Source organism: Podarcis filfolensis (assembly GCF_964270895.1).
Source record: "Podarcis filfolensis genome assembly, chromosome: 2".
In the NCBI taxonomy this organism is placed as follows: Eukaryota; Metazoa; Chordata; class Lepidosauria; order Squamata; family Lacertidae; genus Podarcis; species Podarcis filfolensis.
In genome coordinates, this window is record NC_139605.1 from 6,360,415 (window position 1) to 6,388,250 (window position 27,836).

The 27,836-nt window shown below is 47.5% G+C and overlaps 2 protein-coding genes across 4 annotated transcripts in view; both read right to left on the reverse strand.

The window, feature by feature from the left end:
- Positions 1 to 3,793: 3,793 nt before the first annotated feature.
- LOC310756637 (uncharacterized protein) lies at positions 3,794 to 20,594 on the reverse strand. 3 transcript variants are annotated; one of them, XM_083601095.1, is made up of 10 exons: positions 20,496 to 20,594; positions 14,100 to 14,177; positions 12,772 to 12,975; positions 11,077 to 11,191; positions 10,266 to 10,298; positions 9,854 to 9,972; positions 8,662 to 8,788; positions 7,403 to 7,498; positions 6,727 to 6,828; positions 3,794 to 5,622 (listed from the first exon to the last, which is right to left on the reverse strand). In XM_083601095.1, the coding sequence occupies exons 2-10, from the start codon at positions 14,175 to 14,177 to the stop codon at positions 4,415 to 4,417; spliced, it is 2,082 nt and encodes a 693-aa protein (XP_083457221.1). In that variant the 5' UTR covers positions 20,496 to 20,594; the 3' UTR covers positions 3,794 to 4,414. The 3 variants fall into 3 exon arrangements, with proteins under 3 accessions (XP_083457221.1, XP_083457220.1, XP_083457219.1); XM_083601094.1 differs by lacking the exon at positions 20,496 to 20,594 and adding an exon at positions 16,643 to 17,026; XM_083601093.1 differs by lacking the exon at positions 20,496 to 20,594 and adding an exon at positions 16,643 to 17,010 and having other exon boundaries at positions 14,100 to 14,401.
- LOC310758167 (uncharacterized protein) overlaps positions 20,557 to 27,836 on the reverse strand; it is a 28,799-nt gene continuing 21,519 nt past the window's right edge. The window contains exons 5-7 of the mRNA XM_083604097.1: positions 26,135 to 26,157; positions 25,625 to 25,743; positions 20,557 to 22,423 (exon numbers count right to left, since the gene is read on the reverse strand). Coding sequence (XP_083460223.1) covers positions 20,673 to 22,423; positions 25,625 to 25,743; positions 26,135 to 26,157 — 1,893 coding nt within the window. The 3' untranslated portion in view covers positions 20,557 to 20,672. The remainder of the gene's footprint in view (positions 22,424 to 25,624; positions 25,744 to 26,134; positions 26,158 to 27,836) is intronic.

Genomic DNA, 27,836 nt, shown 5'->3' on the forward strand with positions numbered 1-27,836 from the left:
CCTTTGCAGATGCAGTCAGTATTGAAAGCGGTATTGAGTGGGGCTTCCCTGATAGCAGAAGGTTCACAAATTATCATGAATGTGCAAGACGGGCTCTCTGTGTTCATGTTGTTAAGCTATACAGTGAATTGAAGGATATACACATAACCATGTGAAGCACATTTCGTTAGGGTGGGCACCCAAAGATTTTTTTTTTAAGGTGAACATTTATTGAATACAGACTCATACTCGGTCATAAAAGACATTGTTTTTATTTATCAAACAAACGAAAGAAACTAAACCTTTTTTTTAAAAAAATTAACAACTAAACTTTACCTTAAAAATAAGACAAAAACACCAAATTTTTGCTTTAGCGATAACCAGGTGCGTACAAAGATACAGTCAGTTTTCATGATCTTTACCTTTAACCAGATAACGCGCTAACCCAGACCAAAATGGATTAAGGTGTCTTCATCTTCCTGTCCCAAAGAAGGAGACGTTGCTCACCAGATGTGAGCAAAACGGGGTGAGTGGAGCTGAAACGAAGACAGGAGACACAGGCAGAAGAAAAAGACTGGAATGAAACTGCTGCTTCTGTCTATGCTGCTTCCAGAGACAGATGTCGGCAGAAGCTGCAGATCCATCCCAGCCTTTTTCTTCTGCTTCTGCCTGCTTCCTTCTTCCTCCCTTCTGCCTTTGCCATTTCCCTGTGGAGTCCTGGCGGCTGAGGGAGACACCTTGCTGCTCCATACTCTCCTCCTCACCACAGCCACTGTTTTTTTTTCTTTCTCTTTAACACCCTGTGTTCACACCGATGGGTCTCATTTATGCACGTGCGCTGGCTAGCGGTCGGACGTATACTTGAAACGGCCCTCGTTTTCAAAACTTGTTTCTACATATTTTGGCTCACTGTTGTGCCATTCGTACCACAACCTTGAGCGGGACGTGCCTGCTCCTCCTTTCAAATTCTGGGGTCCTGCCATCAGCCTGCTGCTGCAATGGTTAGAGAAAGGAGCCTAATAATTATTATAATATTTGGGCCATTATCCCATTAGAGAAATCTGAGTCATATTAATTGCAACCTTCCGATCGCTGGGAGACTGTGGAATGCATCACATCTCCCACACCCAAGACAGAGAATCGTAGAGTTCGAAGGGACCCGAGGGCCATCTAGTCCAACCCGCTGCAATGCAGGAATCTCAGCTAAAGCGTCCATGACAGGTAGCCACCCAACCTCTGCTTATAAACCACCAAGGAACGAGAGTCCATCACTGACCAAGGGAGGCTCTTCCACTGGCAAATAGCTCTTCCTGATGTTCTTCCTAATGTTTAGTCGGAATCTCCTTTCTTGCAACTTGAAGCCATGGGTTCGAGTCCTGCCCTCCGGAGCAGGAGAAGAAAACAAGTGTGTTCCATGTGACAGCTCTTGAGATATTTGAATATGGCTATCATATCTCCAGTCTCCGCTTTTGCAAGCTAAACATACCCAGATCCTTCAACCGTTCCTCATAAGGAGAGTAAGCGCCCACCTCAGAGAGGGGAGATCCAATCACAGGTAGCCCCTCCCCACTGCTGCAGATACTTCTGCAGCTCTTGCCTTGCAGTGTTTCTCAACCTTGGGTCCCCAGATGTTGTTGGACTACAACTCCCGTCATCCCTGAACTCTGGCCTTGCTAGCTAGGGATAATGGGTGTTGTAGGCCAAAATCATCTGGGGACCCAAGGTTGAGAAAGGCTGGATTAGAGCATCGGCCTTGCCCACAGAAGACCCCAAGGCCTTCTCCAGCATCTCTAGCTAGAACTGGGACTGTCATCTCTGAAATCCTTCTAGTGAGTTTAGACAGCACTGAGCTCGATTCACCAGCAGCTTCCTGCGTCCTTGTGATAAAGTCGAAAAGGGGGCAGACCCAAGGAAGGCTTGGATCTGAAAGATCCCAGCCCAATCCTATGTCTGCTTGGAAGTAAGGCCTGTTGGACTCAGTGGGGCTAACTCCTGGGTAAGGTGGGGCGTTCGGGTTGCAGCCTTAGGAGTGCAAACGCCTTCCTGTTTACACACAAGTAAGAACATAGGAAGACACCGGCTGCTGGATCAGCCCAGAGGCCCGTCCAAAATCCTGTTCTCACAGGGGCCAGACAGATTCCCCTAATGGGAAACGCTGCGAACCAGACCCCAGAGCACAACAGCAACACTCTCCCTTCTTGTGGTTTCCAGCATTCAGAAGCGCACTTTCTCCCAGCTCTGGAGGTGGCCGTAGCTGCTGTGGCAAGTAGCCATTGGTCAGCAGTGATGTCCACACATGCGCACTTGATATGTTTGTGAGGAGAGGGCCAGCTATACAGATCCGCCTTACAGGACTGTTGTGCGTGTCTGCGAAGCGCCGGACAATCAGTGTTACTGTTATTTATAAGACATGGGTAATGTTTTAGATCTGGGGTTCCCCAACCATATGCCCACATATGCCAGTGTGGTGTAGCGGTTAAGAGCGGTAGACTTGTAATCTGGTGAACCGGGTTCGCGTCTCCGCTCCTCCACATGCAGCTGCTGGGTGACCTTGGGCTAGTCACACTTCTCTGAAGTCTCTCAGCCCCACTCACCTCACAGAGTGTTTGTTGTGGGGGAGGAAGGAAAGGAGAATGTTAGCCGCTTTGAGACTCCTTCGGGTAGTGATAAAGCGGGATATCAAATCCAAACTCTTCTTCCTCTTCTTCACAAGCATCATGGGACACTCAGACAGCCCCTCAGGGCGCTAACCTAGCCTCCAGCTCCTCCCAATGTTAAGTTTTATGGGTTTTGGTTGTTTCTGGGGGTGTTTCCTTCTTTTTTGTCTTTTGCTTTGGGGATATGATTTGCTTGAAGGGGGACATTCTGATGATCGTCTCCTGTAAAATGGGCCTTTTCGTGGCGCCCTCAGCGCCTTAGATTTGCCAATGTGCCCCTGGTTCCAAACAGGATTGTGGCCCTGTGTTTAGAGACTTCCCTTTTATTTCTAAATACTTTTTTTGTGTGTCTTCTGGATCTCCTTTGAATAAAGGCCTTTGAATTGGTTAACGGGCGTCTGTAGTTTGTTCCGTACACGTACACACAAAAACCTCGCCATTTCGGCAACATCACAGGGCATTAATGAGGCGGTCAGACTGCAGGCCCTGCCATTGGCACCCCTCACAGAACTACAATTCCCAGAATCCCCTGGGGAGAGGGAATGACCGTTAAACCACTCTGAGAATTATAGCTCTAGGAGAGAGAACAGGAGTCTCCCCTAACAGGTCTGACCACCCCTAATGCACAACACTTCCCAGAATTCTTTGCGGGGAAGCCATGACAGTTTCCAATTCCTTTCCATTATCCTTGTCCCCCAAATGGTCACTGAACATGCACCCCTCCTTCCACTCCCTCGCCCTCTAAAAATTTTCTTACAGCTTTGCAAAACTAGGGGTTTCCCTGAAGCCCACTGTGACCCCCCCTTTTGAGCATGGGTTTGGCCACACAAACAACAACACACACCACTTGAACGTCGGAATTGAAGGGAATTTTGGCTCTGGACCACATTTGAACGGGCCTTAGGATTGCAGCGCTATCCCTGCAGAAAGTAAGCCGAGTTTACATTTTGTGTGTGTTCATACATACAAAAACGTGTGCTCCCAAATTAATCTAAAGTTCAAACGCATCTTCATTCTTACATAGCAACTTCTCTTCAGAAGAACAAGAAGTTGCTTTTTCAACTCCTCCGGCAATTTTAATGTATCCAGAACAAAGCCAAACTAGATTTCTCCAGGGAGGGAACATTCCCCCCCTTCTCCCCCAGCTGCCAAGAACATTTCCCTGAAAATTAAATATATTTACAGTAAGACCAAAGATACATCGCTTGCTCCCCTACAATCACAGATCTTCATCAACCTGGCGTCCTGGCAGATGTTTTGGGCTACATTAGCTCTAGACAGCAAGCGCACAAAAAAAAACCCCTCTTACCGTATTTTTCTCTGTATAAGATGCATTTTTTTCCTCCTAAAAAGTAAGGGGAAATGTGTGTGCGTCTTACGGAGTGAATGCAGACTATGCAGCTCTCCGTCTTGCTGTTCTGGCTTCAGGGATAGCTGTGCAAATCCTCTTCAGCAAAGCGGGAGCGTTCCTCCCGCTTTGCTGAATAATAATAAAATAATTTTATTTATATCCCACCCTCCCCAGCCAAAGCCGGGCTTAGAACGGCTTAGAACAGTAAAATAATACAGCATTCTAAAATCAATTCATTAATAATAGGCTTTGCGCTGCTCTGCTGAACCCAGCACAGCAAGAAGGAGAGATGCCTTCGCCTGATCTTCCCTCCTCCTTCCTCCAACAACATTTGATTCAGAATATTTTCTCCCCTTGTTTTCCTCCTCTAAAAACTAGGTGCGTCTTATGGTCGGGTGCGTCTTATAGAGCGAAAAATACGGTGCTTTCATTCCCACCCCGCATAGTGAATGTGATAATGCAGAGGCAGGGAGCTTTGGCCGAAAACATCGTCCTCCAGCTGCACCTCTGCGGAATCTACGATACGAATGTCATCACGCCGACTGCTGTTTCGTCTGCCAACGGGTTTCCTCCATTTGGGAAGATGCGCCACTGGAAAACCACTGGGACTCGATTCGAACCGGTTCTCGCATCCCGGGCACTTGGCCATTTCCTCCCCGGCCTGGATCCTCTGGAGTCGGGAAGTTGGGCTGAAGCTTTTCCCGCATTCCGCACACAGCTTCTCTTCCACGTGGGTGAGCTGGTGCCTCACCAGACTCGAGTTGGAGGGGAAGCCCTTTTCACAGGCGGTGCATTTGTAGGGTTTCTCTCCCGTGTGGACCCTCTCGTGCACAATGAGGCTGGAGGGGCGGCTGAACCCTCTCCCGCAGACGGAGCACTTGTAGGGCTTCTCTTCCGCGTGGATCCTCTGGTGGGTGATCAGCTGAGAGTTGAAGCTGAACCTTTTCCCGCACTCCGCGCACCAGTACGGCTTCTCCTCCCGGTGGATTTTCTCGTGAGCGATGAGGCTCGTGGTGTGGCTGTAGCTCTTCTCGCACGCCGAGCACTTGTAGGGCTTCTCGCGGCGGTGGGTCCTCTCGTGCACCACCAGGGAGGGCTTCTGGTTGAAGCTTCTCTCGCACACAGAGCACTGGTAGGGCTTCTCCCCAGTGTGGATCCTCTGGTGCCGGACGAGGCTGGAGCTCAGGCTGAAGCTTTTCCCACACTCCACACACCGGTAGGGCTTCTCTCCCGTGTGGATTCTCTGATGAGTAATAAGGTTGGACCTCTTGTTGAAGCTTTTCCCGCAGTCTGTGCAGGTGTGTGACTTCTCCCTGCTGTGGATTCTCTGATGTCTAACCAGGCTTTCCCTGTTGTTGAAGACCTTCCCACCGGCGGAGCAAAACTCTTGGTTCTCCTGTCCCCTCCCTATGTTGCCTGTGTTCTTCTCCAGCCCCACAAAAAGAACTGGTTCCAGTAGCTGCTCTGCAAGATGGCTGCCTGGCGACATGGGTTGAGTCTCAGGGGCTTCCTGCTTTTCACGGGATTTGGACTTGGTCTCAGTGCTTTGAAGCAATGCAACGTGTGACCCTGCCAGCTCAAAGTTTTCTGGCTGAAGACCTCTCCCCTCATTCTCTCTTGTTCTCTCAGCAACTCCTGGGAAAAGGAGAAGATATATCAGTGTGATTCACATGTAGTCATCAGAAGAGAAGAGAAGAGAACAGAAGAGTTGGAAGGGACCACATGGATCATCTAGTCCAACCCCCGGCAATGCAGGAATCTTTCAGCCAACATGGGAATCAAACCCCTGACCCTGAGTTCAAGAGTCTGATGTCCTACCGACTGAGCTATGCCTCAGGTTGATAGATGCAACAATGGCACCGTCAACAAGATGGAGAAAACAGAAGGAAGTGAGACAACATCTTAAATAGAGGGAAATAATAATAATAATAATAATAATAATAATAATAATAATAATAATATATTTATATCATGTATTTTTCCCCAGACCAGAACTCATGGCTGCTTACACAAACACAGATAAAAGACAAAAAACTTAAAAGATAATCTGTAAAAAGTAAAGGTAAAAGGTAAAGGACCTCTGGGTGGTTAAGTCCAGTCAAAGGTGACTATGGGGTTTCGGTGCTCATCTTGCTTTCAGACCGAGGGAGCTGGTGTTTGTCCACAGACAGCTTTCCGGGTCATGTGGTCAGCATGACCAAGCCGCTTCTGGCGAGCCAGAGCAGCACACGGAAACACTGTTTACCTTCCCGCCGGAGCGGTACCTATTTATCTACTTGCACTTTGACGTGCTTTTGAACTGCTAGGTTGGCAGGAGCAGGGACCGAGCAACGGGAGCTCACCCCATCACGGGGATTCGAACCGCCGACCTTCTGATTGGCAAGCCCTAGGCTCTGTGGTTTAGACCACAGCGCCACGTAATATATTATTATCATCATCACCAACATCATCATCATTATCAATAACAACAACAGCAGCAGCAATTTTGAAGCCTTTTCCTTAAAACAAAAGCAGACAGTTCCCAGAGGCCTGACAGAATAAATGAGACTTCACCTGCCGGCAGAAGGACAACAAGGAAGGAGCCAGTCTGACTTCTATAGGAAAGGAGAAAGCCGGTGTGACAAATTAGGGGAGCACAGATCTATCAAGACATGATGGCTTAAAGGATCCGCCCATTTGTAGACGCAGCCAACTTCTGGAGACAAAAAAAGGTTGTTTGTGGTTTCTAAGTGGCCTCACCTGTTGGCTCGCTGCAAGCATTTCCTTGAGGCCTGCACCGACGCTCAGCCCAGATCTCATTCCCTTGCTCCACTTTTGCCAACGTCTTGGGGTTTGTGATGGCTAAGAACAGGGAAGAGGAAAGAATGGGTAATGGGAATTGGATGAAGACACCTTTGTGTCCCTCTGTGGTTTGTATGACAACCCAGTATACCTGAAGGAGCGTCTCCACCCCGATCGTTCTACCCGGACACTGAGGTCCAGCTCCGAGGGCCTTCTGGCGGTTCCCTCGCTGCAAGAAGTGAGGTTACAGGGAAGCAGGCAGAGGGCCTTCTCGGTAGTGGCACCCGCCCTGTGGAACGCCCTCCCACCAGATGTCAAAGAGAAAAACAACTACCAGGCTTTTAGAAGACATCTGAAGGCAGCCCTTCAGATTAATGTTGAACAGACCACTGTATTTTAATACTTTGTTGGAAGCCGCCCAGAGTGGCTGGGGAAACCCAGCCAGATGGGTGGGGTATAAATAATAAATTATTATTATTATTATCAAGAAAGCGACTTGAGACACAGCGGGGTTGAAACAACCTTGCTGCGCTCCAGACCACCAATGGGTACAAACCCTCCCGCTGCCCAGAATCCCATCCCACGTTATCATCGCCTTCCCCTTCCCAGCAAATATTACGTCTGAATGGCATACCTCCTACGTGGTCCCTGGCGCTGTGGAGATCCATTGCCAGCAGCTCGTCCATTTGTTCCAGCCGAGAGATCGTGCCAGGCTTGGTGATGGCCAGAACTGGTCAGGAAGGAAGCCAGGGGAGAAGAGGAGGAAGTCACAGTCATTTCTGAGTCTACAGAAGGTGTGGGGAACCCTGGAGCCTCCGGGTCACTCTGTTTGGCCTCCCCAGACAACACCTGTCAGGAGCAGGCCAGCTAAACAATCACTCGTCTCATAAAGTAACGAGGTTGGTTCACGAGGCCAGGCCTCATGAGGGCGGCAACTCGTCCCTGTAGATCTTGCCCCTATGAGGCAGTTGTGGGGACCAAAGTTGTCTGCCTTCCTGCAGTTCCCCAAAGCACTCCCCAAAGCGCTGCAATCCCGCTGGCTGTCCTGGCTTCTTGCTTGGTCGTGCACAGGCTGCGCGTAGCTATCCCATAAGCCAGGACAGCCAGTGGGATCGCTGCACTGTAATCCCGCTGGCCGTCCTGGCTTCTGGGATTCAGAATATTTTTTTTCTTGTTGTCCTCTTCAAAAAACAATGTGCCTCTTATGGTCTGGTGCGTCTTATAGAGCGAAAAATACGGTATTACAAAATATAAGCAAAATTTTGCAAATACATACATATATATTTCAGATAAGCACACATATATAAAAAAGAACAGAAAAGAATAAAAGAAAAAAGAAAAAATAAAGAGGAAAGGAGAAAAGTTGGAAGAATTTCTTCCAAATTTATTCTACAAATATCTCAATATGAAAATAATAATAAAATTTCATTGACTGACTTCCATCGCTCACACTGCACTTCCTATATACATTTTAAGCAAGATTGTATCTGTTATTCCGTATTTTTCCAATACAATCTCACACAAATATTCTAATCAATAAGTTTTCTAAATCTTTCATAAATCTATTCTGAACACAACCAATACCTTACATTTAATCTTTGTCTACATAAATAATCATTTAAACATTTCCATTGTTTCTGGATTATATTTTTTGGTTTTTGCCTTATCAAATCAGTTAACTCTGCTAATTCCAAGTATTCGCATAATTTATTCAACCATTCTTCTTTGGTTGGAACATAATTTCCTTTCCAATTATCGGCTATTAACATCTTTTAATATTTCCTGTAAACCGCTTAGACATTTTACAGCGGTCAAGCAGTGCAGACATTTTGGTAAAGAAATAGAAAGCTTTCCCCGCGGCCGGTGGTTTAAAACACAGACCTGCCCTCTTACCCACTGAGGTTGTGTTCTCATAGTTTTCTCGCATGACATCCTTGTAGAGGGTCCTTTGGTGGGCATCCAGAAGGTCCCACTCGCCATCTGTAAAATCCACAGCCACGTCCTCAAACTTCAGCAGATTCTGGGAAGGAAATCAGCATTTGTGATCAGACTCGGGTAATCAGGCTGCTGTGTGTGTGTGATGTTTAGAATACTTGGGCCGAATCTACACACTATATATATATAAAAATGCTGTGAATATGCTTTAAAAAAAACACGTTTTGAAATCTGTATGGAATTTGCCATTAGCTCACCATCGCCATCTGGTGTTATAATGTTATAATGCACTTTAAACACACTTAAAGCGGTTATATTTGCAGCTGTATAGCTGAGTCCTGACATTCTGCCTCCAAAGCTGCTCACACTGCCCGGTAGCATAATAATAATAATAATAATAATAATAATAATAATAATAATAATAATTTTTATTTATATCCCGTCCTCCCCAGCCAAAGCCAGGCTCAGAGCGGCTAACAACAGTAAAATAGCAGTTTACATAAAGTCACAGTCAATTAATTGAAATACATTCTAAAATCAATTCAGAATCAAAATAATAGCAACCATTGGGCTAGAGTTCTGTGAGGATTACCAAAGGAGGGGGTCACACTGTGCCTTGGCCAAAGGCCTGGTGGAACAGCTCTGTCTTGCAGGCCCTGCGGAAAGATGTCAAGTCCCGCAGGGCCCTAGTCTCTTGTGACAGAGCGTTCCACCAAGTTGGGGCCAGTACTGAAAAGGCCCTGGCCCTAGTTGAGACCAATCTAACCACCTTCAACTTGGGACCTCCAAGATGTTGTCATTTGTGGACCTTAAGGTCCTCTGTGGGACATACCAGGAGAGGCGGTCCCGTAGGTACGAGGGTCCTAGGCCGTATAGGGCTTTAAAGGTCAAAACCAGCACCTTAAACCTGATCCTGCACTCCACCAGGAGCCAGTGCAGCTGGTATAGCACCGGGTGAATGTAATCCCGCGGTGAGGACCCCGTAAGGAGCCTCGCCGCGGCATTCTGCACCCGCCGGAGTTTCTGGGTCAGTCCCAAGGGCAGCCCCACGTAGAGCGAGTTACAACAATCAAGTCTGGAGGTGACCGTCGCGTGGATCACAGTGGCGAGGTCAGGGCAAGGGTGGTAAGGAGGGAATAAACACCCTCACCTGAACTACAGATCCTGCGTCTGTTTCCATTTCACGTTGCTCCCAATGAAATTTTCCCGAGCCAGATGGGGGGAATGTTCTTGAGTCCTTAAGACGAGACTCCGGAAGAAAGGGAGGAGCTGCAAAAAAAGGCATCGTTCAGATTTCATCCTGTCCTCTCCCACCCCACCCCTGCCATCCCCATAAACAGTTTGAAAAGCCGCGGACAAGTAAGTTGCTAGTAGCAGAGAGCAAGCTCAAAGCATGTCGCTAGTAGCAGGCAGCTCGGCTGTGTCCCCACTGTCAGAGGTGCTAGGCGCCTCTGAACGGCAGCCGCTGGGGATCCCAAGTCGAAAGAGGGCTTCACACACTGTTTCGGCTGTTATTTATAAAACAAAACACCCCTTTGGTCCCGTCAGAGCCAGGGACGTACCAATCAGACTTTCGAGCTCCATCTTCAGGGACTCTGGAAACAAGGCAAAGAGAGAAACCGCTTTTTTTGGGTATTCTGATCAACACACATTCCACCTTCCTCAAGGAAACAGATAGCCTCATCATATACCTGAAGCAACCCTCAACAAGTTCCCAGAATCCTTTGAGGGAAATAATGCATTTTAAAAGGTATAAGTGCATACTCAAGCCATTTCTCTTTTTGTCTGCGCTGGATTCTGGAAGCAGAAATACCGGCAATGCCCTGGTTTGAGCTATTGCAACAAAGTTGTACCTCGGAAGTCGGACAGCCTAGATCTCAAATGTTTTGGCTCCCAAACAATCAAACCCGGAAGAGGGCCTTCTCGGTAGTGGCACCCGTCCTTTGGAACACCCTCCCACCAGATGTCAAAGAGAAACAGAACTACCAGACTTTTAGAAGACATCTGAAGGCAGCCCTGTTTAGGGAAGCTTTTAATGTTTAACAGACATAAAGTAGCGTGGGCTATCGTTTAGTTGTTTTTGCTTTAATTACCGTACTTGTGTTTTTCTGTTGTGAACCTCTCTGAGATCTTTTGATGCAGAGCTGTATATCAGTCTTTTAAATAATAATAATCAGTGTTTCTTTCGGGTGGGGGGGGGCCTCAAGTGTACATAGTACTGGCTAAAAGTGTGGCACATACTGTAACAATTTCACGGTGAGCCCAGCACCTTTTCAGTTGCACTGGGGTGGAGGGCCAGGTGCAAATCGCCTTCACTAGAGCTTTGATGGGCGTCTCGCTGCCCAAGAGAGAACTCAGAAGACCCTTGCTCACCTCGGAAGCAGTTCAACGCCTCTCCCAAGACGGCCTTCCTCCTCTGAGAGAAATGGTGAAGCCTCAGTTCCACCTCGAGGAAGTTTCCTTGTCTGCTGCTGGAACTGCCAGTGGCCTGGAGGGAAGAGACGACAACAGGAACGACTTGGGTGAACAGTCTGCATTGCAGATACTATGCTGAAGCAACAGGATGCATGCAAATGGGCTCATCTTGGAATAAAAAAAGAATTAATCCTCCTTTCCTCCCCCCACAACAACCCTGTGAGGTTGGTGAGGCCGAGAGGCTGTGACTGGGCTCAAGGCTTCATCGTGGCCGAGTGAGGACTCGAACCCTGGTCTCCCAGTCCCAGGACACTCTAACTGGTAGACAGCACTGTCTATCCAATGAATGGACGAGCAAGAAGCAGTCCCGTCTTTTCACTGGATTGGCAAAGTCTCACCTGCCAGCAGATTGGGAGAGGCTATGGAAAGCAGATTTGAAATTAACGGCATGTTGTACGCTGAAAGAAAATGATATGAAAATGATATACCGGTGGTATTTGACTCCTACTAAGTTAGGAAGTTTTCCCAGTAGTGATGTATGGAAGTGAGAGCTGGACCATAAAGAAGGCTGATCGCCAAAGAATTGATGCTTTTGAATTATGGTGCTGGAGGAGACTCTTGAGAGTCCCATGGACTGCAAGAAGATCAAACCTATCCATTCTGAAGGAAATCAGCCCTGAGTGCTCACTGGAAGGACAGATCCTGAAGCTGAGACTCCAATACTTTGGCCACCTCATGAGAAGAGAAGACTCCCTGGAAAAGACCCTGATGTTGGGAAAGATGGAGGGCACAAGGAGAAGGGGACGACAGAGGACAAGATGGTTGGACAGTGTTCTCGAAGCTACCAGCATGAGTTTGACCAAAGTGCGGGAGGCAGTGGAAGACAGGAGTGCCTGGCGTGCTCTAGTCCATGGGGTCACAAAGAATCCGACACGACTAAACGACTAAACAACAACAACAACAAGTTAGGGAAAATGTACAGAACAAGTAGAAACACCTGATGGAAATGTAAAGACAAAGACGGTACCTTTTATCACATGTGGTGGATGTGTAAGGCAACTAAAACCTTCTGGGAGATGATATTAGATGAATTGGGGGGGAAATGTTTAAAATAACCTTTGTTAAAAACAACCAGAAGCTTTTTTTATTAGGAATTATAGGTACCGAGATTCCAAATGACCAGAAAATACATTTCATGTATGTGACAACAGCCACACGGATGTTATTAGCCCAGAGATGGGAAGAAAAAACAATCTCAACCATGGAAGAATGGCAGACCAAGTTGATGGACTATGCTGAAATGGCAAAATTAACTGGGAAGCTCAGAAATCAAGAGGACAAGATCTTTAAAAAAGAATGGGGAAAATTTGTAATATATCTACGAGACCATTGTAAACAGATGAAAACATTAGCAGAATTTTAACTACACTTGTAAAGTAACTAACAAAAAGTATGGATAATTTAGAGGGACAAGATATCTGGACAATGAATTGATATGCAGGCGTAAATATTAGCATTAGGACCCACGGAGAGTGGGGGGGGGGAGAAGTCGCGAGATTCAGAGTATATGGACTTATAAATGATTTTGCTATATCTTGTTTATTTTTTTAAACCAAATAAAAATCATTTCCAAAAAAAAGGAAGAAGTCTCACCTGCCGGCATTCAATATGCTCCTGCGACCCCCCCGTTTCGCTTGGTGGATGAGTCTCCGCGGACGGACTCTGCCCCCTTATCTCGATAATGTTCCCTGCAAGACTTTCCAGCCACCAGATCAGCTGCTGCTTCTGTTCTTCCAGAAAACGACAGAGATCCTTCCATTCCTGTACAATTTTCTCCCTCTCCACGTCTGCCTTCCTCTGCGATTAAAAAAGGAGGGTGAAGCATGTTTTGGAAAAAAATAAGCTTGCTCCTGAGTGAAACTGCACAGGGCTGGGCTGCAGATTCCCCCCCGCCCCCGGGTTCTCTTTCCTATGCACACAAAAAAACACATTTTCTCTCCTTCTCCCGCTCACACAGACACAGCCAAAGCCCTCTCCATTCCTTTCCCTTTGAGAGCGGTAGAAGACCCTCTATATGTGTATTCCTGGTGGCCCAACAAGAATAGCCCAACTTCTGAATGATACCATGGTCAATGGTACTGAAAGCAGCTGAGAGACAGAGAGAATTAACAAGGACTTATTTCCCCATCTTTCTCTCAACAGAGGCAATTGTACAGGGCGACCCAAGCAGTTTCTGTCCTAAAACCGGTCCTAAACCCCAATGAAATGGATCCAGAAAATCGGTTTCCTCCAAGAGCGCCTACTGGATCTGGTCCGCAACCACCCGTTCGAGAACCTCGCCCAAGGGGAGATTTTCTTGGCTGAAAATGACTTAGATTTTCAAAATATAAGTTCCTTGAGGAGTGGTTATATGACCTGTTTAAAATCAAATTTCCGCAAACTTGTAGCTGAGACGTTTCAATGAAACAGCTTTAAACACCCAAAAATGGCAGAGTACAGAGATACTACCACATTGTAATGATTGCCCAATTGTTGTTATATTTTAGGGTTGCCATATGTCTGGAGTTTCCCAGACACGGCTGGTATTCAGCCCATATTGGTAGTGTTTTTTCTTTTTGAGATTTTGCCAAAAAGCACAACAACTTTTGTGGGGAAAGCTCAACAAAAAAAGATAAACAACTTTTGTGTTTTGTTGTGAACTGCCCTGAGACCTCCAGGTATAGGGTGGTGTATAAGTTGAATAAATAATAATAATAATCACTTTTTGAAATATGGTGACCCTATTATATTTTGAAAATTGCTTAGAAGCCTATTTTGGCATTAAGCGCTAGTTAAATAGCACAGAGCGAGCACTTTCGCAATAGGCTTGATTGCTAGAGCAATGTACCTCTGTAGGCACTCAAAATATTTTATGCAGACATATTTCATATCGACATTATGGATTTATTCATACATAATGATAGTACGGCAAATGGGCCTACCAGCAGTTCCTTGCTCATCCTTTGGTCCTCAGAAGCATCTTCCCTCGGTCTCCTTGGATGAGGCAGGGTCTCCAGCATCTTTTCAGAGGGAAATAAGCAATACTGCTCAGTTCAGAGGTAGGTCAGTGGAGGGAGGCTTTCCCTGTTGTATTCCTGCCTGGCAGGTGGCAGTTAAAGGCACAGGGTGTCCCTTTTGGAAAGAGCAAGGGGTGGGCACAATGACTGGTTCTCCCGGGTTTCAGGCAGGGGAAATTCCCAGCCCTTCCTGGAGACAATGGAATCTGAACCTGGGAATCTTCCGCCTGCAAAGCAAGTGAGCTATGTGCCTCAAATATAATTGTGAGATTCCGATCCTCACAGCTGAGAAAAACGGGCTGCTGCTTTAAACAGGAACAACTAGCCCAGTGCTGCGCACAGTGGCTGGCAGCAGCTTTCCAGGGTTTCAAACACAGAGGCTTTCTCTGCAGTAAGGTAAAGGGACCCCTGACCATTAGGTCCAGTCGTGGCTGACTCTGGGGTTGCAGCGCTCATCTCACTTTATTGGCCGAGGGAGCCGACGTACAGCTTCTGGATCATGTGGCCAGCATGACTAAGCCGCTTCTGGCGAACCAGAGCAGTGCATATAAATGCTGTTTACCTTCCCGCCGGAGCGGTACCTATTTATCTACTTGCACTTGGGCATGCTTTCGAACTGCTAGGTTGGCAGGAGCAGGGACCGAGCAACGGGAGCTCACCCCATCATGGGGATTCGAACTGCCAACCTTCTGATCAGCAAGTCCTAGGCTCTGTGGTTTAACCCACAGCGCCACCTGCGTTCCTTTCTCTGCAGTAGAACCACAGAATTGTAGAGTCAGTAGGGACCTGAGGGTCATCTAGTCCAACCCCTTGCGATTCAGGAATCTTTTGCCCAACGTGTGGCTCAAACCCACAACCCTAAAGAGTCTATTTCTCTACCAACTGAGCTATCCCGCCGTCCTACCTGGAGATGCTGGGGATTCAACCGGGGACCTTTGTATGTAGAATCGCAGAACTGTAGGGTTGGAAGATACCCCGAGGGTCATCTAGTCCAACCCCCTCTGCAATGCAGGAATCTCAACTGGATCAGACATGACAGGTAGCCATGCAGCCTCCGCTTAAAAATCTCACAGAAGTGGTCTCTCGCTGAGCAAAATTACACAGTGTGACGGGGAAAGGAGAGGCTGGAGGATTTTCTTAGAGGGGATCCAACACACAGTCTCATTGCCCATAGACACCTAAAGTACTGGCAGAAAGCCCCAATAGATGAAAGGCTGAGCTCCATAATATCCTTCTGGACCATCTAGAGGGGCTGGGAGCTGGGGGCACTGGGCCGTGTCCAGAAAGTGGTGGGGGGGGGATGAGTGTTCAGACCCCTGGGCTCTCACTTGTGGGGTGCCTCAGGCTTCCGTCCTCTCCCCCATGCTTTTTAATACCTATACGAAGCCGCTGGGAGAGATCATCAGGGGGTTTGGGCTGGGTGTTCATCAGTATGCGGATGATACCCAGCTCTACCTCTCTTTCAAATCAGAACCAGTGAAGGCGGTGAAGGTCCTGCGTGAGTGTCTGGAGGCGGTTGGAGGATGGATGGCGGCTAACTGGTTGAGGATGAATCCTGACAAGACAGAAGTACTGTTCTTGGGGGACAGGGGGCTGGTGGGTGTGGGGAACTCACTGGTCCTGAATGGGGTAACTGTGCCCCTGAAGGACCAGGTGTGCAGCCTGGGAGTTATTTTGGACTTACAGCTGTCCAAGAAGGTGCAGGTTAATTCTGTGTCCAGGGCAGCTGTCTACCAGCTCCATCTGGTATGCAGGCTGAGACGCTACCTTTCCGCAGACTGTCTTTCCAGAGTGGTGCATGCTCTAGTTATCTCCTGCTTGGACTACTGCAATGCGCTCTACGTGGGGCTACCTCATTCCCTTGCTCCACTTTTGCCAACGTCTTGGGGTTTGTGATGGCTAAGAACAGGGAAGAGGAAAGAATGGGTAATGGGAATTGGATGAAGACACCCTTGTGTCCCTCTGTGGTTTGTATGACAACCCAGTATACCTGAAGGAGCGTCTCCACCCCGATCGTTCTACCCGGACACTGAGGTCCAGCTCCGAGGGCCTTCTGGCGGTTCCCTCGCTGCAAGAAGTGAGGTTACAGGGAACCAGGCAGAGGGCCTTCTCGGTAGTGGCACCCGCCCTGTGGAATGCCCTCCCACCAGATGTCAAGGCAATAAACAACTATTTTACTTTTAAAAGGCAACTGAAGGTGGCCCTGTTTAGCGAAGTTTTTAATGTCTGACACTGTATTGTTTTTAATATTTGCTTGGAAGCCACTCGGATTATTATTAATTATTATTATCCCCCAAAAAACCATCTGCCGTGGATGCTTTCGTTGAGATTCCTGCATTGCAGGGGGTTGAGGACCCCTTACAACTCAACAATTCTATGAAAAGAGCAGGGGTTTTGACCCCAAAGGGAGGGAAATGCCCATAAAGGGGGGCGCAGGTGAAAACCCGCCACTTCTGCCCCAAACTTACCTGAGCAAGTTCCAGGGTGCTCCCACTCCCCCCCACCGATGATGCGGAATAAAGCCGATGTAGGGAATGTGGGACAGCTGGACGAGGAGGAGCAGAATAACGAGGAAGGGGGAAGTTTTCAGGAAAAGGCCGAGCACTTCAATGGCTGCCCTGGGCAAAAGGTGATTTTCTCCATCCTGAAGTAGCAAGCCTTGAAACGAAAGGGATCTACCCTAAACAGATCCCCTGATTTGGAGGAGGAGGAGGAGGAGGAGGAGGAGGAGGAGGGGAGCAAGATCCGCCCCCACCCCGGTCCGCAGATGCTCGCCGCTTTTGTTTCCGCGGAGGCGGAGGAGGCGCCGCCAAGCGCTTTGATCTTCTTTTCCTTTGATGTGCCTCCTTCTCTCCGTTCTCCGCAGCGATTGGGCGCAGCCGGGCGAAGCTCCGCCCCCACCGGAGAGAGAAGGACCGCGGCTGCCGCCAGGCGCCTCAAGGATGCTCAGAGCCCTCTTGCGGGGACGGGCAGAGGAGCCAGGGGTTGCCAACTGACCGGGGAAACCAGCCGCGCTCGCTCTCAAGCCTTAAGGCAGGGGTCAACAAACTTTTTCAGCAGGGGGCCGGTCCACTCTCCCTCAGACCTTGTGGGGGGCCTGACTATATTTTGGAAAATAATAATGAACGGATTCCTATGCCCCACAAATAACCCAGAGGTGCATTTTAAATAAAAGGACACATTCTACTCATGTAAAAACACGCTGATTCCTGGACCGTCCGCAGGCCAGATTGAGAAGGCGATTGGGCCGGATTCGGCCCCCACGGCTTAGTTTGCCTACCCATGCCTTAAGAAGAGGGATGAAACTAGGTTTTCTTTCTTTCACCTGGGTCAAAGACTTGGTTTGGCACCCCCTCACACATCATCATCATCATCATTATTATTATTATTAGTGCTTTTTCTGGGGGTACGTATACCCCTAAACATTTTGTGAATCTAAGTTTGGCCTCATTGAGGGGCAGTATTTCTATATGAGTAGGAAAATGAGAGTACCCCTAAACATTATTTTAGAAAAAAAGCACTGATTATTATTATTATTATTACTGCATTATTAGCAACAACAACGATGACAACAATGGCTGCTGACCCATTGCAATTAAAGACATTATAGGTTGGCTACATTTTCCTTCCAAATTACAGGAAGGGTTAAATGCGAAGTACATCAGCATCTCAATTCTTTCATTGCGGGTGTTTTATTTTCAGTATAAACAGGACTCCGTTTTTGTAGCTGTTTGTATGTATTCACATGGTGTAAACATGTATGTCGTCCTCTAGATCCAAACACACACACACAGAGAACACATAATCAAACAATGCTCCAAATTGCTCATCTTGTGAATTTGCCATTTAAATTGTTTAATCGTGACAACAGTTCCTGTTTCCAAAACGTACAGGAGGTCTGATTTCTTCACCACTTTTAATTGACCTCCGAGATTTTGGTCCCTGCCAGATGGCGTCTACCAAGAGTTCGCCATGGTTCCCACTTATTAAAACGAGCATACCCAGGCCAGTTACCTGTCAAAGCTCCCACTTGCCATGCTTTGAATCGCTTTCACAGAATTACGATTCCAATGGACGCTACAGCAAAGTACATTGTGAAGAGAGGCTTTGTCTGTGTGGACAACCCTGCATGGAGGACCTGCGCCACTATTTACTGCAGTGCCCGTTATATATAGACCCAAGAGACCGATTCATAAAACCCATTTCCGAATCAGCGATACTGATGACTTTGCAACTTATAAAGTAGCACTCTATGCGTTGGCAGCTAAGAAGATCAGGAGGAAAGAACTAGATAAAATAGCGGTCAACTGCAAAGGGGATTCGGCTATTTAATTTTACTAGAGAATCTTCTGCTATTCTATTTTATGCCACAAACAATTTTAGTACAATGGTACCTCGGGTTAAGAACTTAATTTGTTCTGGAGGTCTGTTCTTAATCTGAAGCACCACTTTAGCTAATGGGGCCTCCAGCTGCCGCTGCGCCGCCAGACCACAATTTCTGTTCTCATCCTGAAGCAAAGTTCTTAACCTGAGGTACTATTTCTGGGTTAGTGGAGTCTGTAACCTGAAGCGTCTGTAACCCAAGGTACCACTCTACTTGTGACCGTGGTTTATATTGTATGTGTGGTGCCTGATGATTTTTATGGTTATTGCTGTTTTTCCTTTTGTTATTTTTCTGAATGATGCCATGGCCTTTGGCTAGTGCAATAAAAGTCTATGATGATGATGATGATGATGTATGTATATATGTATATATGTATGTATGCATGTTTTCCAGCAAGAATTAAAAAACAAACTGTGCCTACACAAACAGCGGGACGCAGGTGGCGCTGTGGGTTAAACCACAGAGCCTAGGGCTTGCTGATCAGAAGGTCAGCGGTTCGAATACCCGCGCCGGGGTGCGCTCCAGTTGCTTGGTCCCTGCTCCTACCAACCTAGCAGTTTGAAAGCACGTCAAAGTGCAAGTAGATAAATAGGTACCGCTCCGGCAGGAAGGTAAACGGCGTTTCCGTGCGCTGCTCTGGTTCGCCAGAACCGGCTTAGTCATGCTGGCCACATGACCCGGAAGCTGTTCGCTGGCTCCCTCGGCCAATAAAGCGAGATGAGTGCCCCAACCCCAGAGTTGTCCGCAACTGGACCTAATGGTCAGGGGTCCCTTTACCTTTACCTTTACCCAAACAGCACTCTTTATTTTCTGTTAAAACATCCTTCTTGACTTTTCAATAAACTTTTAAAGGTGGCTAACAAAAAAAAAAGATGCTGTCAGGGACTCAGGAGCAGGAGCACTGGGGAGAGAGGAAATGGAGAGCAAAGGGGAAGAATCCGAGGGCAGCGTAGGGGAGTATGACAGTGGCCCAAGAGATTCCATGAGCTTCTCCAGCGAATCAGAAGATTCCCAGAAGGGGGCGCCGACGGTCAGGGCAAGGGGGGTCCCAGGGGGGACGCACCAGAAACAAGGAGCCAGAGGGGAACCCCAAAGCAGCAGTGGGGGATTGGGACCAGTTTCCCCACCAGAGCGTAGTGGGGGGGAAGAGTCACATGTGTCAGGGCCAGCGTCTCCTCCAGCGGGGAGAGAGAGTCAGGGCTGACCACGCCTCCAACGGAGGGGAGGTCAGTTGCAGCTAGCCCCCCCAGAGGGGGAAGCAGTGACAGCAGCAGCAGTGAAACGGTCAGGAGAAAAGTTACCGGCTGGGCGCGCGCGCCAAGTTCAAATGTACAGGCGCGGGGAACAGCAGGAGACCCGGATGGGGAACCAGCTCCTAAAGCCCGCCGGAGGGAGGGGGAAGGCTCAGGGGATTCAGCGTCAGAAGAGTCTAGAAAGGGCGAGACCCCAACGGCCAGGCGGAACCAGAGGCGGAAGGAACTGAGGAAGAGGTGGAGTAAGGCTAGAATCTTAAATTGGTGTCAGGGGGGAGGAAGTGAAACAGGGCTCTGGAAGTGAAACTGAACTTCAATAAAGACTTTGTACCTAACAACGAAGCAGCGTTGGTCCTTTGCGAGCTGGGACCTTGGGCAGCCCTGACAGATGCACATCCTTTTCTGTTTTGACTGCTCCAGGCCTTTTTGCCTTCTTAAGAAACATGATGTAGAAATGCTGAAACGGGGCAGAGGATGGATTTTTGGTTTTGCATTTTGTCCTCACTTACCCAGCTTTGGGAAAGTAGTGTGAGGGTGGATGGGGGGTGTCAAATGCTGCTGAGGGCAGCCAACAAAGGCCTTGTGTGTTGGACCTCCCTGTTCTAGCTCCATACAAGATCCTAATAAAAAGACCTGGCTCATCTCTCCAGCCCCTTAAAAAAATATTAAGCCCTGTTTCCACACCTTTATTTGATGTCTAGAACCCGACAGGAATTTACATCTGATATGTCTCCGGCAAGGCAGATACGGAACCAAAGAAACGTGGATTTTTATTTTGCAAAACACAGGTGAGCAGTGTACAAGAGCCACCGCTGGCAACCTCCCATCAGCTCTGCCACTACGCTTTTCTCAGTCAATTTGTCAATCCCAGCCTACATAGTTTATCTGGTACTTGATGGACTGGGAGTCATGATGAACTTTGCTGTCGTCTGTTTTTGCATTTATAGCCTCTAGGTGGCTGGTTTTATGGTGCTCAACAAAATGCGGCCTCGTATAGAAGCTCTCGCCGCAATACATGCATTTATACGGTTTCTCTCCCGTGTGGGTTTTCTGATGAGCGATAAGGTTCGAACTCAGGTTGAACCTTTTCCCGCACTCGGAGCACTGGTAGGGTTTCTCTCCTGTGTGGGTCCGTTGGTGTCGAATCAGGGCAGAGCTACAGGTGAAACACTTGCTGCAGTCCGAGCATTCGAAGGGCTTTTCGCCCGTGTGCGTCCGCTGGTGAACGTTGAGCTGTGAACTCACGCTGAAAAACTTGCCGCAGTCCCGGCACTGGTAGGGCTTCTTGCCCGTGTGGGTTCTCTGGTGAGTGATAAGGTTCGAGTTCAGAGTGAAGCTCTTCCCGCAGTCGGTGCAGTTGTACGGCTTCTCTCCGGTGTGGATTCTCTGATGTCGGAGGAAGCTGGAGCTGCAGGAAAAGCTCTTCCCGCACTCGGCACAGTCATACGGCTTCTCGCCTCGGTGCAGTTTCTTGTGTGCGTTGAGGCTGGATTTCAAGTAGACGCTCGTGGGGCAGTCCCCGCACTTGTACAGTTTCTTCCCCGTGTGGATTTTCTCGTGGGCGTTTAGGCTCGATCGCACGCTGAAACTTTTCCCGCAAGCCGAGCACTCAAAGGGCTTCTCTCCGGTGTGCGTCCTCTGGTGCACACTGAGCTGCGAGCTGACGCTGAAGGTTTTGCCGCAATCCGAGCATTCGTAGGGTTTTTCGCCCGTGTGAGTCCTTTGGTGCCGGTTGAGGCTTGAGCTGCAGCCAAAGCTTTTCCCGCAGTCCGAGCAGTCGTATGGCTTGTCCTCCGTGTGGATCCTCTGGTGCCTGATAAGGCTGGAGCTGCAGTTGAAACTCCTGCCGCAGTTCGCGCACTGATAAGGTTTCTCCCCCGTGTGGATTCTCTCGTGTGCGATAAGGTTCGAGCTCTGGCTGAAGCCTTTCCCGCAGGCCGAGCAGGTGTAGGGCTTTTCTCCCTTGTGGGTCCTCACGTGCGGGATGAGGGCGGACTTTTGGCTGAAGCTTTTCCCACAGTCGGAGCATTTGTATGGCTTCTCGCCCGTGTGGATCCTCTCGTGGGCGACCAGGCTCGATTTTAAACTGAAGCTCCTCCCGCACTCGGAGCACTCGTACGGCTTCTCCTCCGTGTGGATTCTCTCGTGGGCGATGAGGCTCGAGGTCTGGCTGAAGCTTCTCCCGCACACTGAACACTCGTACGGTTTCTCCTCGGTGTGGATTCTCTCGTGAGCGACGAGGGTCGATTTCTTACCAAAGCTCTTCCCACAGCTCGGACACTTGTGGGGCTTCTCGCCAGTGTGGATTCTCTCGTGAGCGATAAGGTTTGAGCTGTTGCTGAAGCTTTTCCCACACTTGCTGCACGCCAGTTGCCTCTTGTTGGCGCCGACTTTGTTGCCTGCTGCACGAAGGACCGACTTGTTTTGGCCTCTTCCTGGAGGTGTCCACTTTTGCTTTTGCTCGTTTTCCAAAGTCACATCCTGCCGAGGAGCCGGGAAAACGGTGTTTTTGGCTTTTCCTAACAATCTCCCGGGTATATCTAATTGTTCAGAACTGTCAGCACCGCGAGTTGTTTCGTCGCCGTTCTCCTTCTCGGTTGTCAACCCTTGACCTATCAAAAAAGGGAGAGATCAAAATTAGCACTATTAGCAGCCAGTTTGGTAATACAGTGGTACCTCGGGTTACAGAAGCATCAGGTTACATACACTTCAGGTTACAGACTCCGCTAACCTAGAAATATTACCTCGGGTTAAGAACTTTGCTTCAGGATGAGAACAGAAATTGTGCTCTGGTGGTGCAGCGGCAGCAGGAGGCCCCATTAGCTAAAGTGGTGCTTCAGGTTAAGAACAGTTTCAGGTTAAGAACGGACCTCCGGAACGAATTAAGTTCTTAACCTGAGGTACCATTGTAGCCCAGTGCTGGAAATCATCAAAGCTTCCTCTGCAAGCGGCACAGTTAACTCATGCATGAAAAATTGCTTTATCTGAACATCTAGTCAGACATAGATGTGCAGTGAACTCCCCTTCATTGGAGGTTTTTAAGCAGAAGTTGGATGGTCCTCTGTCAGGGATAATAATAATAATAATAATAATAATAATAATAATAATAATAATTATTATTATTATTATTATTATTATTTTATACCCCACCCACTCTGGGCGGCTCCCAACAAAATATTAAAAATACAATAAAACATCAAACATTAAAAACTTCCCTAAACAGGGTTGCTTTCGGATGTCTTCTAAAAGTCAGATAGATGTTTATTTCCTTGACATCTGATGGGAGGGCATTCCACAGGGCGGGTGCCACTACCGAGAAGGCCCTCTAGGCCGAGGCCGTTTAGGGCTTTAGTTGAGATTCCCGCATTGCAGGGGGTTGGACTAGGTGACCCTTAGTGTCCCTTCTATGATTCCATGTCCATTTAAAAAACAAAAGAGACCCTGCAAATTAGGGACAGCCTGACCAAATGCAGATAAACAGGCTCGGAGATTAATTTAATTTATTCAACCATATAATATATACTATATTTACGGGACCGCCTCTCCTGGTATGCCCCGCAGAGGACCTTAAGATCCATAAATAACCATAGTTTAGAGGTCCCGGGCCCTAAGGAAGTCAGATTATCCTCCACCAGGGCCAGGGCCTTCTCAGTGATGGCTCCAACCTGGTGGAATGCTCTGTCCCATGAGACCAGGGCCCTGCAGGATTTAACTTCCTTCCACGGGGCCTGTAAGACAGAACTATTCCACCTGGCTTTCAACTTGAACTTAGCCTGATCTTTTGTTCCCCTTCCTTCCCTCCCCCTCCCCTTTTTATGAAGATTACCCGCTCTGGGATCCCACAGCTAATTCTCCCCTGGTCTCCTCGCTGGTCCAAATAGGACTAATTTAGCCAGCTAGCCCTGGTGATCATCTAATGTTTATTGGATGGATTTCCCCCCTAAATTGATTTTTCAATTCTGAATTTATTGTTATTCATGTTTTATACCGTATTTTATGCTGTTTTTTTGTTGCACCAATTAAGTGTTTTAAATTTGTTGTTAGCTGCCCTGAGCCCAGTTTTTGAACTGGGAAGGGCGGGGTATAAATAAAAATTATATATATATATATCACTCGATTGTAGCCTCTAAACCATTTACAAGAAATATTAAGATGATCAACATAAGATTTAAAAATAATGAAACTTATCAGGAAAAGAAATTAAGACATGTCAACATCTACGTGTCCAGATAGGCTTGCCTAAAGATAAATATTTTAAGCTGAAAACAGTTCAGTGAAGGCGGCTGCCTGACTTCAATAGGTAGGGAGTTCCAAAGTTAAAATGTTGCCACGGAAAAAGACAAATTTATTTCAAGTACAGAATGAGTTTTCATATAACACTGGGATCCTGCTAGTTAAAGTGGTCTCACACACAGGGATGGCATTTTAATATTTTTTTTAAAAAAATATAAAAAATTACATATACATACAGTGGTACCTCGGTTTTTGAATGTCTCTGTTGACGAACAATTTGGTTTTCGAACACGCTGCAGAAGATGAACGTGCCACGCGGCTTCCGCTGAGTGCAAGATCATGAGGCCTAGCTGCCGTCTGTTAAGTTTTCGGTTTTTGAACGTTTCAGAACTTGAATGGTCTTCCGGAACAGATTACGTTCGAAAACCAAGGTACCACTGTATATGTATGCATCATAGCTGTCAACCGTCCCTTATGTGGCGGGAAACTCCCTTATCCCAGCGCCGTGTCCCGCTGCTGTCCCTTGCTGATGATGTCCCTTAAATTTCCCGGGTTTCATGCTTGCCCGGCTCAGGAGGGAAGCAGCGGCTGGGGGTCCTCTGCCTCAAGAGAGAGAGCACGCACAAGCTGCCGTGTCTCCGTCTCTCCCTTTACCCCTCAGGGGCGCGTCATGAGGAGACAGGTGGCGGCGGGTGGGCAGGCAGCCCCTCTCTTGTGAGACTTCCACCGCGCTGCCAGGCGAAGTCGGAGGCGGCAGTGGCGGCTGAGGAGGCGGCCTGAGGGAGGAGGAAGAGGAGGGGATGGGGAGGGACGCAGAAGGGCGGCGCTTCAGTGGCTGCGCCGCAACCGCCTCATGCCGGGCTCGCAGGCGGCGTGGGTGAGAGTCTCTCTCCCTCCCTCTCGGGCGGGGAAGGGCTGATGGAACTCCTCGCGCCAAGATGACAGCAGCCCCGACGTGCTGCTTAGCATCCCCTCCAACCAGTGCAACATCTTAATGCAGTGATTTCCCCCTCTGCATCCCTTTCATAACTCTATTTTGATAAATCATTTGTCCATCCATAGTTCAAATTTTTACTACAAGTTTTCTGTCAATCCTACCAATGTATGTAACTCTTTACAACAGCTTTTCAAATAAATTATAAACTTCCCCCATTCTTTATTAAAGAGATCCTCTTCCTGGTTTCTAATTCTGCCTGGAAGCTTTGCCATCACGACGTCGTTCATCAGTTTTGTCTGCCCCTCTTCTTTGGTCGGAGTTGTAGACCCTTAGGATCATCTAGTCCAACCCCCTGCAAAACACAGTCAGTCGCAGCAAAAGCAGCATGGCTCCATCAGTGCCGGATTTCTGTATAAGCTAAGCAAAATCCCTTATTTTGGCTGCTGATCCCTTATTCTCGAGGCTGCTGGTCCCTTATTTTCAAATCTGTAAGTTGACAGCTATGGTATGTATACTTTTCAGCCATGGTTATGGCCTTTCAGGGAGCAGGGGAAGGATGAGGGAGGAGAACTGCAATCTCCACCCACCCCAATCCACTTTTGCACCATGGCTGGAGCAGAATCAAGAAAGACTCATATTCAACCTTTGCATCCAAGGATCTCCTCCTGAAAGGCGGACTTTTCCTCCAAATGAGCACCGGCTCCCTGTTTCGACTCCACCAGAAATGGTTTGGTTTTTGGGGGAAGCTTGATGCCTTCCTTGCTGGAGAAAAGAGACAGAGAAGGATGCTCAAGACAGGCATAATAATAATAATAATAATAATAATAATAATTTATTTATACTCTGCCCATCTGGCTGGGTTTCCCAGTCACTCTGGGCGCCTTCCAGCAAAATATTAAAATAGAATAATTCATCAAATATTAAAAGCTTCCCTAAGCAGGGCTGCCTTCAGATGTCTTCTAAAAGTCAGATAGTTGTTTATTTCTTTGACATCTGGTGGGAGGGCGTTCCACAGGGCAGGCGCCACCACCGAGAAGGTCCTCTGCCTGGTTCCAGGCAGCATCAGATACAAGATGTGTCCCTACCCCATGGTCTGACCACCCCACATTTGAGGCCCCTTTCCAGCTCCGCTGTACCCATAATTCAAGCTCACCTGTCTCCCAGAGCCTCAACAATCTGGAAAAAACAAAAACAAAACAGCAGTTAGCAGGGTTACTGGTGGCTACGAAGGGGGAAGAGAGGGTTACTGGTTTGTGGGGGGTAGTAATGTTAAATTCTCGAGAATAATGTTTTGGAGAATGTTCTCAATTAATGAGGTGTGTACATTTAAAGCAGCTGATGACACAGAATTTACAGTTTGTGGAAAATATTCTCTGGAGAATATTCTCACCTCTCATCATTAGAAGGGGGCTTTTCGGTTTTTGTTTTTATGATGTATTTTGTGTTTTTGTGTTGTGAACTGCCCTAAGAGCTACGGATGGAAAAGAGGTATACAAATTTAATAAACAATAATTTAAAAGTCAGGATACGTTTTGAAGGCACTTCCAGGAGATAATTTATAGGCAGAACTGCTCACTTTGCTGCTTGTGGGTATTTTAAAGGCTACAAATATTTATTTATGAAAGTATTTCTGCACTGTTCCATCTATCTATCTATCTATTTATCTATCTATCTATCTATCTATCTATCTATCTATCTATCTATCTATTTGCGTGTGCTCGTGTGTCTGTTTGTATCTATATTAACATTAAAATACAAAACACAATTAAAAGAATACAGATAATCCTTAAGGTGACAGGCTAATCCATTTTTTTAAAAAAAGTAGAAAATATAATCAGCAAGAAGTCCAGCTGGCAATAAAAACCTTTTAGAGAGACTCCTGAAAGTCAAAAGCTTTTGCCAAATCTCTGCTGGGAAAGCAGTTACATAGCAGGTGATTGTGTACCCTAAACGCCCAACTTCTACCAGAGGCAAGGTGGACCTCTTTAAAACAAGGACCCATTAAAAGCACCTCTTCAGATGATCTTCATAAACAAGCTGGATTTTATGGGCTCAAGGGATCCTATAGCACATTATTATTATTATTATTATTATTATTATTATTATTATTACTATTACTATTATTATTATTATTATTAATTATTATTATTATTTGCACCTTTCCTTAAAGGAGCTCTTGGTGGCATTCACAGTTCTCCCTGTTATCAACAACACAGCGAAGTAGGTTAGACTGGGAGACAAAGGCCACCCAGTGAGCTTCACAGCTGAGTGGGGATTCGAACTCTCATCGCCAGGGTCTTAGTCCAACACCCTAACCACTGCACCACGCTGCCTTCCTTCACTGATTTACCACTGAGTTTCCCTGTCTCTTCCACCTTACGCAACGTTGCAAAAACCGAATGGCACTTTGCAGGCTTGCAAGAACTCACGGTACCAGCGCCATTCACCTTTGCAGAATAAGGTGTACTTAAGAGTGCCGGACTAGGGCTTAGGAGGCTGGGGTTTGAATCCCTGCTCAGCGATCACGGGGCAATCTTCGGCCAGTCTCTCTACCTCACCTACCTCACAAGGTTGTTGTGGGGTTTAAATGGGGGGGGCAGAGACGTTGCCTTGAGCTCCACAGAGCAAAAGATGGGAAATAAATGCAATAATATATAGATATGTTTTTAAAAGCAGGCATTGATCCTGTTATACATGGGCTAGACTAGAAGCCGAGGTAGAGAGAGGAAAAAGTGCCCCAGGCATATCTCTTTTAAACAACAACAACAACAACCCAACAAGTTTTGGCTGGGTTTGAGGGATAATTGGGGCACGAACCGCAAACCACCCACAAAATCCCTTACCTGACTCAGCTG

What these genes read in the sequence shown, in the direction of transcription:
- LOC310756637 (XM_083601095.1), bottom strand. Translation starts at nt 14,177, where the DNA reads ATGCTGGAGACCCTGCCTCATCCAAGGAGACCGAGGGAAGATGCTTCT. An exon ending in GGAGCTCGAAAGTCTGATTG is followed by an intron (nt 9,973 to 10,265) that starts GTACGTCCCTGG and finishes CTTTTTTTGCAG; the next exon opens with CTCCTCCCTTTCTTCCGGAG. An exon ending in ACGCAGGATCTGTAGTTCAG is followed by an intron (nt 8,789 to 9,853) that starts GTGAGGGTGTTT and finishes TTTCCTTCCCAG; the next exon opens with AATCTGCTGAAGTTTGAGGA.